Source organism: Vespula pensylvanica, chromosome 2, assembly GCF_014466175.1.
Source record: "Vespula pensylvanica isolate Volc-1 chromosome 2, ASM1446617v1, whole genome shotgun sequence".
NCBI classification, from domain to species: domain Eukaryota; kingdom Metazoa; phylum Arthropoda; class Insecta; order Hymenoptera; family Vespidae; genus Vespula; species Vespula pensylvanica.
The window spans coordinates 9,211,439-9,227,470 of record NC_057686.1 but is presented as its reverse complement, the minus strand read 5'-3'; the positions used below and the strand labels follow the sequence as shown (position 1 = coordinate 9,227,470).

Here is a 16,032-nt window from a genome sequence, read left to right as displayed (position 1 = left end):
TCATAAATTGGAGCCTAGATTTTAATATTGCATACTTACATGCATAAAACTTATGGAAAACACATTTTTCTTCAACTCTTACTGAGAGGAAAGAAATCCAGAATCAGTGGCGAATGTCGTCGAATTAATCGAATCTTTCGTGTATGAAGCGAGTAACCTAGATATCGGTAGTTTTATTCACGTGCCACCCTGAAGGCATTACGTTTGTTTGTCGAGGAAACGCCAGGTAATTTCACTCTTCCTCGGCGTATCTAGATCTGAGATAATTATCTTCAGCGTTTGGGAAAATATAGCGAACGTTGAATAAAAAATAAATGAAAAAAAAAAAAGAAAAAAATACTTAGATGACACTAATTTCAATTTTTGGTCGAATCGAACAATAATAATAATGATATTGGAAAGTTATACTTAATTCGTAAAATGATACGTACAGTTATAATGACAGGGTTAATCAGAGGTCAGACATTTCTGGTAAAGTCAAATCACGTCGATCTCTGTTAGGATCAATAACGGAATCGAATTAATTCGACCGTTTCGATACAGTATCTAATGTGGTAAATTCGTTTTAAATTAAAACGTCGTATGCCAACATCGTCTTACTTGATCAAAGACTGTGACGAATCTTATCATGAAATTAATCAGTCCTAGCCTTTATCAATAGATCAAAAGACATGAAAGCTTCGAGTAAGTGAAAACTATCTTAAGTACGTCCATACGTAAAGATCGTAGTCAAAACGTAATCTATGTTTTGTTCGCTTTTTCATTCAGTTATTCTTTCGGTGTCAATTATTAATGACAGCTGTTTTCGACGGTAGATATGATAAGAAAATGATCTCAGATAATTGAACGTTTTGCGGCGTGGAGTTTCAATCGTAAACAGACCACTGATCGGCTGAAATGTTCGATACACGATCTAACTCGAGTGTGAAACGAAGTGGATCGACGAAATAGCATTTTCCGAAGATGACGTCTCTTACAATGATGATGGTGATGATGATGAGGACTCGCTCGTTCGTTCACTCGATCCTGACTGTGATCTACTTGCCCTGGTTTTAATATTCGGAGGAAGATGTTTAGTCCAATGATCGAACAGACTGTGATTGGATGGCGGATCTTTCGTCACGCGTCGGTACCAACTTGGTGAACTCCTTCTCAGGTCTTTTCGCTGGTACCCTATATAAACTATGCTTTGGCTGGACATGACTATCAGTTGACATCTTATTTTCGAACCAGTTGCCGGACACGTTGCGTCAGTAACCCTAAGGAAAGGGTTTCGGGTTGAGCTGGATCTCGAAAATGTACATCTATGTGCTGTTGATTTTTCTACCCTTGCTCGTTAGCACGGAAATAGTACAGGAGACGCAGGAACGAACTATATCAAAAACGTTCAGTGGAATTGGAAATAATTCTTGGGTGGCTGATCGGATTTTAAATGTCGTCGAAACATTTATTCCTTATTCAAGATCGCGTGATACCATGAAGAACCTTGAGGAAGGTACGAATAATTAGACTGTCCCAGATCTATGAATTTAAATTTTGTTAAAACCTTTCTCTATAAGTTAGTGTTGGACACAATAAAAACTAAAATTAGCGATAAGAGTAAACGATGCGCGAACATACGTCCGTCAATTTCATGATTTTATCGGTATCGAGGAAGCGTGAAATTACTACTGCGCTTTTTATTGTTATGATGTTTATCGCGATATGATACCTATAACCGTTTACGGTACTCGGCTTCCTGGTACAAAAAACATAAATGTTAACTACTCGAGTTAATTTAATTAAACCGCTCGTCGCACTCGGCATGACTAACGAGGAACATAATTTGGATCGTCTGCTTTTAACTATTTTTCTGGATGTTGCAGCTCGGAAGAAAAAGAAACACAAGTTAAACAAATACGTGGTACCATTGATCGTCGGATTCCTCTTGATAAAGTCGATCCTCTTGCCGATCGCCTTAAAGGCTCTCGCTGTTTTGAGTGGCAAAGCTGTCGTTCTAAGTCTGATGAGTCTCATTCTTGCTGCCATCGTAGGTCTCAAGAAAGTCGCACAAAGTTCATCTAGCAGCAGTTATGATGTCGTCAATATACCGTCGAGCAAATACAGGCGTAAAGATGCTTACGACGTGGTGGATGACTTCGAAGAGGAAGAACCTTATAGATTTTACAGAGAATATCGTAGGAAGAAGTAAAAGCATAAATGACATTTTCCTAAATCGTTTATTCACTTTTCCTTTGTCCCAAATTATATCATGCAAAGGACGTTAATAAACAAGTCATGCGCGTTCACATTAATGCAGAATAATCTGTATAATTGTATTAATTTTGTATAATTGCGTTACTCTTTTGCAGTTCATAAATTTAAGAAGATATTAATTTACACATAGCTTTTTGTAAATAGTTACTTATTAAGTATTTTTATAATTCTGAAAGTTGTCTTATAACGAGGATAATTCAGTTTTTGTTCGATACTAAACGTGTTAATGATTAGAGACAAGTTTTTGTACGGCGTCTACGAAAAAAGTGCCTTTAACAAAGTGTGAATGATTTATACACATAGACTGTCGGTGTTTTAAAGTCTTTGAAAAGTAAGAAAGAAAATGTATTAAAGTTACTTATCAACAATAGATTATTATAAGTATATGTCATTGTTAAATTAATCAACATTGTTCCTACTGTTTTCCATAAGGAGCTACTATTTCTATAAAGAGCTTTTTAAAAGGTCGTTTGTCCTTTTCTTATATCAATCTTATCTATAATGTATTATTTAGACTAAACGAAATGTTCAAAGCAGTCCCGAGAGATATAAATCATCTGAAAGGAATAACAGATAGTAAAAAGGAATGTAGAAAAAAATACAACCGGACGAAAGGAAGGAACAGCCAGGAAAAAATAAAGATAAGCTAGGCATATAGGACGCGTTCGTCAGGTCATTGGCCCCGTTCTTCCATATCCTCTAACATCAAATAAGAAATCTTCTAACTCGTCGATTATTAAACAAGATATGAGCTTTGCGCTATATATTTAAGAATATTTCGTAATAGTGAACGTATTAAACATCTGTAAAGAACGGAGATGAATCAATAAAAGCGTTCGCCATCCATAGTAGGACGAAACTTTCACCATTTAGAGTACACTTTCCTTTTCTTGTTCTACGAAGTGGCACTCATCGTTTTTTGAACCACTTTATTTTTGGAAGTCTGAATGACACTTATATGTGATCGATCGCGATGAATCAGATCTTTTGAATCTCTTTTGATATCCATCGTAATTGGAAGTTAAGCGAGGATTTGTAATGTAACTCAGAAAGGTCAATCGCGCGAAATTTTTTGATACTTACGAAACCGGATACCGTTAAAAGAAACAGAGGGAGAGAGAGAGAGAGAGAGAGAGAGAGGACGAGGACAAAACTCTCACGATTCATAAGCGAACTGTTAAATATTTAAAGAGGCCCATCGAACGCCGAGTACAATGGAGTTCCATCCGCGAATATGGTGTCTCTCGTTTTCGAGCTGTTTATTATTCGAAAAATGACCCAGATGATGCTTACTTTTCCGTTTGTGGCACTTATAAATAATCACGTATTTGTTCACAAATTTCTTCCGACAAAACTAAATGCATTTCGTTGTCCTCGGCCAATCGGTTGCCGAACCAATTTATCATAAAATTAACAGGTTATCTGCTTCCAAAAGTTATAACAAATTTAACAAATCTGTTAGTACACCATAAAATTAAATCTTCCTCTTATAATTGTTCATGATTTTATAAACGTAGATACATGTTTCTATTCTATTTATAATTTCCATCGAAGTGTTAGAAACTACTTACTGAAGAATAATAAGGAAGAAAATACCATAAAAGATGAACTTGGAATTTCATATCATGTTATATAAGAAATCTCATCGAAGACGTAACACGTAGGTCCACGCGTTCTCGTCGAGCATGCCTTTGGGTCAAGGTGAACGACTTTGTGCACGTGGACGCATCTAGATACAAGGGTTCGAAGCCTTCTAACTAAAATATTGAAAATAGGTTACGGAATAGGCATGGAAATAGACTATGGAATTCTATGAAAGATTGAAGACCGCATACATGGTACATACATACGTGCTTTTTTCTATTTACGTGTCCTTTTCATTTTAGCTCTCTTGAAACAGAATATTGTCTTTGATGAACTGCCAGAGATGCGGTCGTGCAGCTTCCATGAGGAAATTCTTACAATGCAATATAGTTACGAGCGACCTGTCCTATTCGCTAGAATTTATGAGTCTCTCTTTGTTCGTGCTTTTTCCTGTCAAACGATCAGTTTGTTTAAGATCGTTGTAATCTTCTCAGATAATTATTTAAGATAATTTATCGATCTTTAAACTTTCTTTTCCTATTTATTTCACCTATAAATAATTAATTAAAAAAATAATTAAAATAAATAATTAAATTAAAAAAATGCATATTTGTTAAATCTAACTTTTCAGTGTGTAGGTATATATCTATATTTTTATTCTTTTCATTTTACTTCATTTACCTTTACTAGGATACTGTGATTGATCGATAACAATTAAAAGGACATCGGACCCTGAAACTACAAAAAAGATTCTACGATGATAGAATCCCTAATCTAAGCATGTAAGAAGTGTGCCTCCCCTACTGACCTAAATAGCGATGTATCCAAGAAAAACTACCGAGAGTGAGCTCTTTTCCGACGAAAGAGCATCGACTAGGCACCATAAGGTCCGCCCAGATACATCGACGCCACGGAGGAGGTGCCGAGCGTTTGTTTAAAAAATTATCGAGGAAAGTTCAGTCAGGGAGGTGGCATCTCCACCGACATCCCATTTAAGTGTGTACTAATGCTATGACGAGTTTGCGCGAGCACTTGAAACTACGTGTTGTCATCATCGTCGTCTTACACGCTTCGACGTATGTCAGGTGGGGGAATATTGGGGGATTCTCCCTCTAGAATACACGCCTATAAAGATCGAAGCTACGGAGGACCAGATCACACTTTGCTCCGAAAATTTTCCAAAGGAAGATCTTCGCTCTGCAGTCGATAGTCAACGTTTTTCGTGCTTCTTTTTAGAGTGAATCCGAAAGTCGAAAACCAAATAAAAGAAAAATGAACAAATTCCTGATCTTGGGATTTCTTGTCAATGCTGCAATGGCGGTACCAACTTCGGAGATTCTGCAAAACAGAGAGCTCGACTGTTTGGAGCGTGAGAATGAATTATTTAGTTGTATCTTCGTTAAAGCTGCCACTACGTTGGACAGAGCTGCCAGGTCCAGTGATATTCAACTGATCGACGGTGTGATTTTCGTACGAGATAAACCGAGTAAGTTTCTTCCATTGCTAAGTTCATTTTTAAACGAGATATTTTAATTAGCATCGTTCTTTATAGTGGAACGTAGTGCGAAGAACCTGAAAACTGAATTAGACGTGATGAACGAGCTACCAAAGGATACCTCCGATAGGGCTCTGAAACTCGTCAGCATGCTCTTTGACTCCGCCATGTCCTTTATGAAAAGTCACAGCTTGAAGATCAGCATGCCAGAAGAATTCAGTTCTCGTGCACTGACTGAAGGTACTCAAATCATTTAGCATTTACAGTGATGGAACGAGCGTGGTCGTTTTCGATGATATAATCGTGATCCTCTTTGCGATTGCTTCGCTGACGTCACGGATTCGCAGCGTCACGACTTACGAATACGGACGAATAAAATCCGCCTTTCACCTTCGTGATATCTATACACCGAGTCTCAAGTCATTCCGGATAAACTTGTTCCCTCGGACGACCACGCGATTCACTTTTCATCTCAAATTGTGATGAATAATAAAAAACTCTTGTCTCTGATCGTAAACGAATTAGTGTAAACGAGCCCGAATTTAAAACGATCGGCTGTGGCTGATAATGAGACTAATAGATATATGTTTTTAAACAAGATCATCTTTATATATTATATTTGATTTCAGCTCGTGGTAAAATCAAGAAAATGATTTTACCTCTGATTGCCGCAATTGCCTTGAAAATTTTCGCACTGGCTCCAATATTTCTTGGAGGTCTGGGTTTGATCACTATGAAGGCACTTTTTGATAGTAAAATAGCGCTCCTCTTGGCTGGTATTCTGTTCTTCCAAAAAATGTTTAAAAATGATAATATGATCGGCAATATTTTCGGAAAGGCGCCATCACCATCACTTGGTAGCAATTGGTACGAACCATCTACTCAAGGATGGCCTTCTGCTGGAGCAGGAGTTCAACAACAAGGATATTATAGAAGGAGTTTCGACGAAACCACCGGTAAAATCGATTCCCATCCTCTTGCTTACTCGGCTCATGAACCCATCTCTCATGAGTCTCAATAAACAACTTTTCATTCAATGAATCTACCATTCAAGAACATTATCGAGAGATCATTGGAGTCATATGCGTATCTCTCGTGATTTAAGTGGACCTCTTGTAGGTTATCTTATCCACCGATAACGACTGCTAGATTAATATTTATACATAATATTTAAAATAATTTGTATACGTTATGTAAATTATTTAAACTTTCCAATATAATAAATTTTTTCTACTATACACGATCTTCTCTTATTACCTACACGTTTTCTCATTCGATCAAAAAAAGAAACGAAAAGATGTTCGTTTTCAAAATTTGCAGATATGTCAAGAACGATTTCTAGTTTGGAGAAATTATCGAGATGCATATTTGAATGTTCATGCATGAATACTGCGCATAGAAAACAAAGTACGTGATTAGTTTTACTATCGATCGGCAGATGTGAAGCTCAAAAGGCGATTGGGCTTCGATTGCAAGTCGATTTTTATGCGACGCGAACTGACAATGCGGTATGTCGGCCTCATATGCGATTCCAATTGGACATGGACATACCTACGAGGTCATTTACTCTCCCACTTGTGAAATTCTCGCACCTTCCTTTTATCTTTCTCTTTCTTTCATCGTTTTTCAGCTGCTAGTTTTACTTTTTCTCTCTTTCTCTCTGACACTTGATAAAACTAAGATTCGGAACATAAACTTTATATCATGTCACAAATAGATACAGAAATAATTATCTTTAATGAATAATTATTCATCGTTGTAATAATATCTCTATTTATAGATGAGAGTATATTCTATGATTTTGAAGCATAATTAATTCTTGAATAAAAGCATAGTTAAAAGCATAATCCATTCTCGCATTTAAAAGCATAACTGATTCTAAAATATTATCTCTAAAAGTATAATCCATGTTCGAATATCTTTAAATATTTTTAAATAAATTTAACTTGAGAACAGTTTTATTCTAGTCAAAGTTATTGCATAGAAGATCGAAAGATTATTGACAGTAAATCGAACGTCTAGAAAGTGTTTGGAATTAAAAGGAAAATTAGACTCTGCTATCTGGAAACACCCTACGTCACACGTCGATCGTGCTCTGCACTTGTTCTGTGCTTGTTATTTGGAGAGAACGTGAAATTAAAATTCTTCACACCACGTTTCTTGCACGTTAGCTTGCCAAATGGTTCACTGTGGCCCCACCATTGATCGATGATAGATATAAAAGAAAAAATAGACCCTGGGGCAAACAGTCAAATTCGTTGCTTCGTAGCTGTGATATCGTTCGATGACAATGAAGGCAAAAATTATCGTATTTCTGCAGCTGTTGGCGATTGTCGTCGGTAATCCACAAAGGGTCTCACAGGATGACGATAACGTAGAACACTTAGAGATGAAATTAGTGAGAGCTATGGACACGCTGAACGAGAAAGATAATATCGATATTTATGGTAATATGATAACGCTGCAGAAGGTAGCAGTCAAAGAGGATTCGATAGAGACTAAGAAAAACGCTGATCCATTGGTGGACAGGATCGAGAGGTTTTTGAAAACCAGAAAGATACATATTGATTTTCCAAACGATGAATCCTCCGTGGATCTTTTTGGACGAGCTTTGGGACAGAAGAATGTTGATATCAAGCTTGAAAGCTTAGTTTATGGTGCTTCTGAAGGTGAATATAAAAATAATTAAGAATATAGCTACTTTATCGCTAATTTCAGGTTTTTGAATTTTATTATAAATATATTATGAATATAGGATTTATTAATGAATATAGGGACGAATGGCGAATGAAAAGTTTAATAATAAATAATGTTTAACTCTAACTAAAAATAGAAAACTTAATGTATGAACTTCAACAAAAAAAGAGCTTTGATTAAATATGTTAATTTCATATCATTAATAAGATAAAACTTAGACTAATCTCCTAACTGAATATTATTTAGTTACATATGAAAACTGCAATCGATTAGTCTATTATTAATCTTATCAAAATTTTTGTTAAAATTTTAATTAAATTAAAATGACAATTTTCCTAAAAAACGAGTAAAATGAAATAACATTTACTAAAAGTATCGCTTGAAACGAGAGAGGAAATTATAGCTTCCTAACATAAAATTTCATGTTCGAAGCACGATATTCCATTTGAATTTGAGACAATCTTCGACCGAGCAGAATCTTATAGCACCGCGCCTTTCTAAGATTACTCCAATGAACGAAAAGTGAGACGCGAAGACACGTACGGATTGGCTGCAAAAGTAGAACTTCCGGTGACTTCTTTTCCTATTGGTTTAAGAAAGGCAGACCGTTGACCTTCTTTTCATTCGTTTCGAAAATCGAAAACATCGGGATGAGAAACTTTTTCTTTGGACTTCTGAAATCGTGGGTGGGGTTTTTGGAAAAAGAAAAGAATTTCGTATATCGACGGATATTGTTAAACGAAAGAGAAAGAGAGAAAAGGAAGTAAGGAACGCGTACGGTTGTTAAATCGTGTGTAATGTGTCCTCTTTTTATTAAGTCGGTATCCGCGAAAACATAGAGAAGAGAAGGACACCTGAATAAAGTGGGACTTCACTCAGGAGGGACGTGAATGCGACGAGATTCCAGGTTTCTGGGGCGACCGTCGCGAGAAGGCGATGACGGAGAGAGAAAGAGAGAGAGAGAGAGAGAGAAAGAGAGCTTTGAACGAGAGAAAGTAGATTCGGTGATGAGAATCAATTAGACAGTCTTCCCCTCCACGTTGACGAATATACGTTTATTTTATACATACTTATATAAATAGTGATTAAGTCGCGACGCTAATTTAACGAACCGTGACAAATTTAAGTGAATTTTCAATATCCTTGTAAAAAATTAAAAAAAAAATAAATAAATAAAATTTTTTTTTTCCAGCACGTACCAAATTGAAGAGAATGCTCCTGCCTATTATTCTAGCTATAAAATTGAAGACATTAATTGTTCTGCCGATCGTTATCACTTTGATTGGTTTAATTGGCATCAAGGGTCTCGGTGCCGGTCTGATGTCCCTTCTTCTTTCCGGAGCCATAGCTCTGAAAGCCCTTCTCACACCACCACCACCTCCCAGAGTTAGCTATGGAGTAGTAAAGCCCTACGACGTTCATGAACATTGGCATAGATCGCAGGAAGAGGTGAACCAGCCTTACAGAGGATGGGCAGCGGAATATAATGGCGAACAATACCCCTATCAAGATATACCTTAACGGATCTGCATCTTTGCTATAATTTCGTATCATCACTTCATTTATTTATTATGTCGCTAAAAATGCTCACTTCTCTGTTCTTTTTTATAAAAAAAAAAAAAGAAAAGAAACAGCTTCATTTTCCTACATCTTTGTTTTCTCCTACTTTTTTTTACTCTCCATTTATAAATATTACTTGCTAAGATATCGAAATATTTGTTGAGAGAGAAGTCGAAGATACTCCTTCGAAAAAAGGTTGACGACAAGGAATATTAGTTCTCGTAAAAAAGATGAGAAAGAAAAAAGAAATAGGAAAATACCGAAAAATATAGAGTATAGAAAAAAAAGAGAGAAGAGGAAGGAGACGTAGAAGCTTATAAGAAGGTTATCCAGTCAGTCAGACGAGAAGGCTAATAACCTAGATGGAAGGTCATGGACGGTGTGGCAGGGTTACGGGGAGAAGAGAAAGACGTGAGAGTAGTACATCCAGTAGTGGGGATAGTAGGAAACGTGGAGAAGGAATATCGAGGTCATTGTGTCGAGTCAAGTGGGAAAACTGGCCGTGACTCTGATTGGTGAGACACCTTTCCCCACCCTGTAGATCGCGAGTATCAAGGTTAGTATGTCATTGCCTGCTACCACGCGTGGACTTCTCCCCACTCTTCCGCGTTCCACGACGATCGTTCTCCACCTCAAGTGGGGGACGATGAACGCGCTTAACGGTACCGGTTGTGATTAACAATAAGTCGGCTTGCTCGAGCAAACTGGAGGGGCGGACGGACTCGGCCGGGTATATACGTGCTCATCGAAGAGACATCGTTCGCCAGACGCGAGAGACACGATGATTAACGCGAGTACGAGTCGTTGGAGAAATAGATCGACTTGATACCTCGTTTCTTGCATTTAGGAAAACTTTGACTATTCGTTCTTAATTAAAGAAAAGAATTCGTACTTCGTTACTATGATAACTTTTAATGAAGTTTGATATTTTATTTCTTAAGTTTTTATATTCTTTTTTTTTATATAAAATGCTGAAATAATTTCTTTTCAGCCTTATTCATGTATTTTTTTTTTTTTTTTATATATATATGACAGAAATAAATCTCGATTTAGAAATTCAATTTTACTGGAATTTTAATCAATATAAATCGAATTGATCGTACATCAATCTCGTATGTATGGAATTTATAGAAAAATTGAGGTTTATTTTTCACATATTCGTATATTGTTTGATCATTATCGAATGATTAATAAAGAATTTCAGTGGGTCAGGGAGACGCGGTTATAATTTCATCGTCTAGACAGCATCCGACTTGCCAGTTTGATTAGATAGCTATAAAATTAATTCGCAGTATTTGACCATTCACTTTGCTTCGTAAAGGAAGAAATGTGAAAATGCGAAGATATAAGTGCATTTTGAGCATGTAACGGATGCTCGTTCTCGAATTAAAGACGTCTAAGCACGCACTCATTTCTTGCTATGCCGTCAGAAGTTGTTATGTCTTTTTTCTTACGTTGCTCATTCACGCTTCGATGATGCGTTTTTCACAGACATATCGTATCTGCAGACGGATTAATTTACATACCTTAACACGACGAAGTTGGCGATAGCGGATACGCCTATAAACCAGATCACTGTATCGAAGTCGCGCGAAAATTAGTTTCGTAGAATGTGGTATTTTCGTGTTTAATGAATGACTTTTTTACGTTCTGAAAATGGGAAAGAAAACTAGTATGAAACATATTAATATCTCGTATTTCCTATTTTAAATTATGGAGAAATAAATCAGTATTGAAATAATTAGAATGCAAGTGTTTACTGCATATTAAGTCGATGAGGACTTGTTTATAACTGTATATAGATATGTACCTATGTTCGATTAGAATATAAAAATAGATTAAGTGCACATTTAGATTGAAACGTAGTCTTTGATACGCAAGTAACGGTTTCAGTCGATGAAAGCTATTATCGTTAGTTTTAAACAAAATAACTGTCCTGTTGAAGACCGAACGAGAAATGTAAACAAATAATTATGTAAATTTTATAAACTTTTTTTCGAATAGTTATCTTTGGTATAGTAAAGAGTGCGATGACATTTATTCGATCGATCAGACGCGAAAGATGAAAAGCCATCATGGGTAAAAGCGGCAAACTTTCATTAACGTTAGCCGTGTCAATTTGAATGGAAAATAGGATAACTACATTACAAATCGACCAGTTACACGTTTATTCGAGAACGTTTACTATACTCTCGATAGTTATTATTATTGAAAGCATCGTGACTGATATTTGCTGCCATCTTGTTGAGTTAACAAAAAAATCTTGTGAAAAATGTTTTTATTGCGGATCGCAAATCGTTCCAATTACTTTGCAGGTAATACTATGGAGTCGTTGTGATTAATAGGAAAAAGACGAAACAACCATACGTAAGTTTGCTTCTCTCTCGATGTTATAGCTATTTCCGCGTGAAGATGAACGTGGCAATAAGCATAAATCGATGATTGAAGACTCTTTATTTTCGGTTGAGATGGTTCTATGCATAAAACCTAAATATCTATAACATATATTATGACCATCATTCGATAGCTAAATAAATGATGTCAGTTTTAAATTTTATAAAAAAAAGATGAATAATATTGAATTAAAAATATATTTTTTAATATTCTAATATATAAATATAATTTTTATTCGTCAAAAACGTACTAATTAAAAATAGTTTTTAATTACTAGATCGAATAAATTAGATTTTATATTGAGTCTGGTAATAACCTAAATGATAAAGGCGAATAGTTCAGAGTCACCGAAGCAGCGACTTGAAAGAAGAACGCTCTCCATCCGCTCGAGATCCGACAGTCATTAGCGTGAAGGTGGGCTACTGAGACAAAAGGAAAGGACTTCCAAATGAAACGCATAGTAATATGTATCGATTATAAGACCGAGTAATTTCCTAGAATCTAGGCACATCTGTTATCCGGTATGGGATCCATCATGCGTACGGCTGAGCATCCTCGAAGACATATGTATGTATAAAGTCGATAGGACGATCAAGATCTTCGTGAAAATCGACTGCGTACTTTCTCGCCGCGGCAGATCCGTTTGAAACGTGTGCACTTGCTCGAGTGTGGAGCACGAAAATCTAGAGATCGGGCACAGCCCATTTAAAGTAGGCCTCTCTACATTCGATCTTACATCGCTTTCCTAAAAATGATCGTCAACTTCCGAGAAATCGAACATTTTTCAGACCAATCGTCTCTTCTAACTCTCTTTTCTCTATCGATTTGCCACCGTTCGTCCTTTTGATCTCGTTTCGTCGAGATGGAAAGTAGTTTCTATAGTACCGTCACCAGACAAAATATAGGTGGCAAACTAAAAACATGTAATTAATCGTAAAATCCAGTGGAAAGTTGATAAAGAAATAACATGGTTACGAAAAGACTATGTTGCATGTGAAAATTCAAACGTCGAGACTGATGCGTCTTGGGTTGCTTGAGAAAACGTCCTATCCGTGATAATAGTGATGCATCGACGAGAAAGTTCTTAACATTTTATAAATATCATGCAGTAGAAAACCGCCGAGGCGAAGGAAATAAAACAGGATCTCTTTGATCATAGAGTATGTTCCTCAGTTGAAAGCCGCTAACTGAAATGATTTTCTTTTTCTCATCAAAATGTTAGAATTCACGCTAGGAACATGCTTTCGTATTTCAGCCACTATCTGATACTTCAGTTTATTAAATTAGACAAATTTGGAAAGTAGAAACGATGTTAACGAAACTTGTAGTATCGGCTCTGTGATGTGATCGTATGATGGCAAATGATCGAAGAATCGATCGGTCGAATGCAGGGAATTCGATATCTTGTCATCGTTCAATAATTCAGACTTAAAATGAAACGAAGCGGAGCGATCGATCTTCGCTCTCATTGAAACACTCACTGGTTAGCCATACTTCGTGATCCCTTTTTTCTGGAAATTCGACTGAGATTCGAATTCTTCGCTCTATTTGACGCTTCCTCTCACCGGCGATAGCCGACAGTAGCCAGCAGGAGATAGAAGAAAAGAGAGAAAGAATGCCCCTGCCTCTTCGACGTCCGAGAAGAAGAGAGTCCGTTCAGCGATGCTACTCTTAACTTAGGAGAATGTATGGAACGGCCGAAAGGCAAAAAGGAAAAAGGATTCAGTGGTAAGTCGCTCTATATAAACTGCAACTATCTAAAGCTATAACCAGTGCAGAATACGCGCCTCGTTCGTTAGCTTCGAGAAGTCCTTCATCGTCCAACTTGGAAGATCAAGATTCATCGGACGAAAGAAAATTGGAGATATAAAAGGCACCAATCCTTCGACTTTTCGAAAAAGAGTGATATTAATATATCAGGGAATTCAGGATGAAGGGATTTGCAAAGGTAGCTTCCGAAAGTTCAGCGTGTTACTATCGGATCTTGGTGACTCTTTTCTTGTTGGGATGCGTTAGCGCGGAAATTGAAAGACGTACCTCCAGACAAATGGTCGAGGAATCTCCCGAGACTTTATCGTCGACTTTGAGCAAGGACTGTGGAAAGTCCTATAGTACCACCTGTCTCAAACTAGACGTGGTATCCTTCCTGGATAGATTGTCAGAACAAGAGGACCTTGGTATCCTTCCTGGTGTGTCCGTTGTAAAGGAAAACGCTTCCGCTGACGTATCTGCTTCGGAAGTCGTTGCTAATCTAGCTAGAGATTTCCCAAATGATGTGGAGAAGAGACTGGACGCCTATCTTGTTCATAAAGTCGGCAGTTATTTAAACAGTCACTCCATCTCGATCAAACTTTTTGATCCAAAAACTTTCGAAGCTGCTAGGAACTTCAACGAGGACGCATTAGCTCAATTAGGCTTGAATGGAAATCAAAATGTTGAGACAGGTGAATATCTTTTGATTTCTTCGAAAATATTCGAAAAACTTGATCTGGAATCGAAGTTGCTTAAGGGTAAAATAATTTTCTTTTGCTTTTCAGGACGTAAGAAGGACAAGGGTAACAGTGGTTTGATGGCAGGTTTGATGATGATGAAAGGTACTCTCGGAGCTGTTGGTTTCGGTGCGTTAGCACTTCTTGCTGGTAAAGCTCTAATGACTGGTTTGATGGCACTCATGTTATCTGCCATCGTTGGATTGAAATCTCTAGCTAGCGGTGGCGAAAAGAAGACCACTTATGAGATTGTTAGCAAGCCGATTTACTCGAGTTCTCACACTCATAGTTCAGAGGAACATCACGGACACGGTTACGGACATTCGGGATACGGAAGATCTCTCGATTCGGTCCACGAAACTATTCAGGAGGCTGTACGAAAATACGGAAATGCGCGTGATCGTCGAGCTATAAGACAAAATTAATTTCGTTCCTTCTTCATCACCGAGTACCTGGATTCGCCATTGCACGAAATCATTCAGAAGTTTTTCTTCTTCTCTTTTTGTCTCTCTTCATTCTTCTTTATTCACATTAAATTTTACCCTTCTCCTTTTCTCTTGCCGTTCGTCACGATTCGTTGATATCTTTGCATTTCTTTCTTGTTTCTTTCTCCCGCTCGCTTTCTAATTATCTGCGCATACATGCTAAGAATTTTGCCTTTTTCTCAAATCCGTCCTCTCGTTGTCTGTCTCATTTCTTTACGCTAAGTCGCATCACCGTTATCGTAGTTTTTTCTTAAATTATTTAGATATTTATTGTGAACAATGCTCCGCTTTCGGAGCGGCAAGCATATCGACCACCATTAATCACATACGTCTACTTGTTATATATTTATTTCAGCGTCCTAATAAAGTCTGTTTGTAATAATATAACGTTTTTGATTGTCTTACCTCTTATTTCCTCTTTTTCTCTTTCCCTCTCTCATTTACTGAACGTTTTATTCATCTATGCTTTATATCTTTTGACGAATATCTTTTCATTTCATGCTGCATCTGTTCCTCAAAATAACAGTTAAGTATCCTGCGATAATGACTAGTTTTAGTCATTTTAAACAACCTTTTGTCATTGAATGAAAGTATCAGATACAAAATATATATTTTGTGATATAACCTGCTATATATCAGGTGTCCCATTTGAAGCTTTATATGCAATAATTTCCTGAACTATTTATGCTAGAGTATTCTAAGCAGAATTTATTTTATATTGAAGGAAATATCTTAATAATTCGTTTCGTGGATGATATGCCGTCGATTTATGATATGTTGATCATTCAAGCTCATTTATTGTCGTTTAAAACTTATCTTCATTCAATGTTCTCAAGATTTGATTTACCGACGTATGTCGCTGATTTGGTCATAAACATAAACTGAAGTCACATTTATTGTTACTTATTACTGTTATAGTTGCTTCGAAGAAACCAGTATTATTGCAAGTTCTTTTCCTACGTATTTTTTTCTAATGAATACACGTTTAGAAACAGTTTTTAAACAGTTCAGTGTGACAAGTGAATTAACATAATGTCTGTTATTGGTTTGATCATAATTCGCACTTGGACTG

At 36.7% G+C, this 16,032-nt stretch overlaps 4 protein-coding genes across 4 annotated transcripts; all 4 read left to right on the top strand.

Moving 5' to 3' along the window:
- The first annotated feature begins 1,296 nt into the window (after window positions 1–1,296).
- LOC122627341 lies at window positions 1,297–2,441 on the top strand. Its single transcript, XM_043808420.1, has 2 exons — window positions 1,297–1,495; window positions 1,866–2,441. The coding sequence occupies exons 1-2, from the start codon at window positions 1,297–1,299 to the stop codon at window positions 2,189–2,191; spliced, it is 525 nt and encodes a 174-aa protein (XP_043664355.1). The 3' UTR covers window positions 2,192–2,441.
- Window positions 2,442–5,013: 2,572 nt separating this feature from the next.
- On the top strand, window positions 5,014–6,542 carry LOC122637722. Its single transcript, XM_043830055.1, has 3 exons — window positions 5,014–5,326; window positions 5,393–5,575; window positions 5,965–6,542. The coding sequence occupies exons 1-3, from the start codon at window positions 5,113–5,115 to the stop codon at window positions 6,354–6,356; spliced, it is 789 nt and encodes a 262-aa protein (XP_043685990.1). The 5' UTR covers window positions 5,014–5,112; the 3' UTR covers window positions 6,357–6,542.
- Window positions 6,543–7,619: 1,077 nt separating this feature from the next.
- On the top strand, window positions 7,620–9,553 carry LOC122638165. Its single transcript, XM_043830924.1, has 2 exons — window positions 7,620–8,004; window positions 9,225–9,553. Exons 1-2 carry the CDS (start codon window positions 7,620–7,622, stop codon window positions 9,551–9,553), a joined length of 714 nt encoding a protein of 237 aa, XP_043686859.1.
- Window positions 9,554–13,916: 4,363 nt separating this feature from the next.
- Window positions 13,917–15,031, top strand: LOC122637837. Its single transcript, XM_043830292.1, has 2 exons — window positions 13,917–14,430; window positions 14,524–15,031. The coding sequence occupies exons 1-2, from the start codon at window positions 13,917–13,919 to the stop codon at window positions 14,898–14,900; spliced, it is 891 nt and encodes a 296-aa protein (XP_043686227.1). The 3' UTR covers window positions 14,901–15,031.
- The last annotated feature ends 1,001 nt before the right edge of the window (window positions 15,032–16,032 follow it).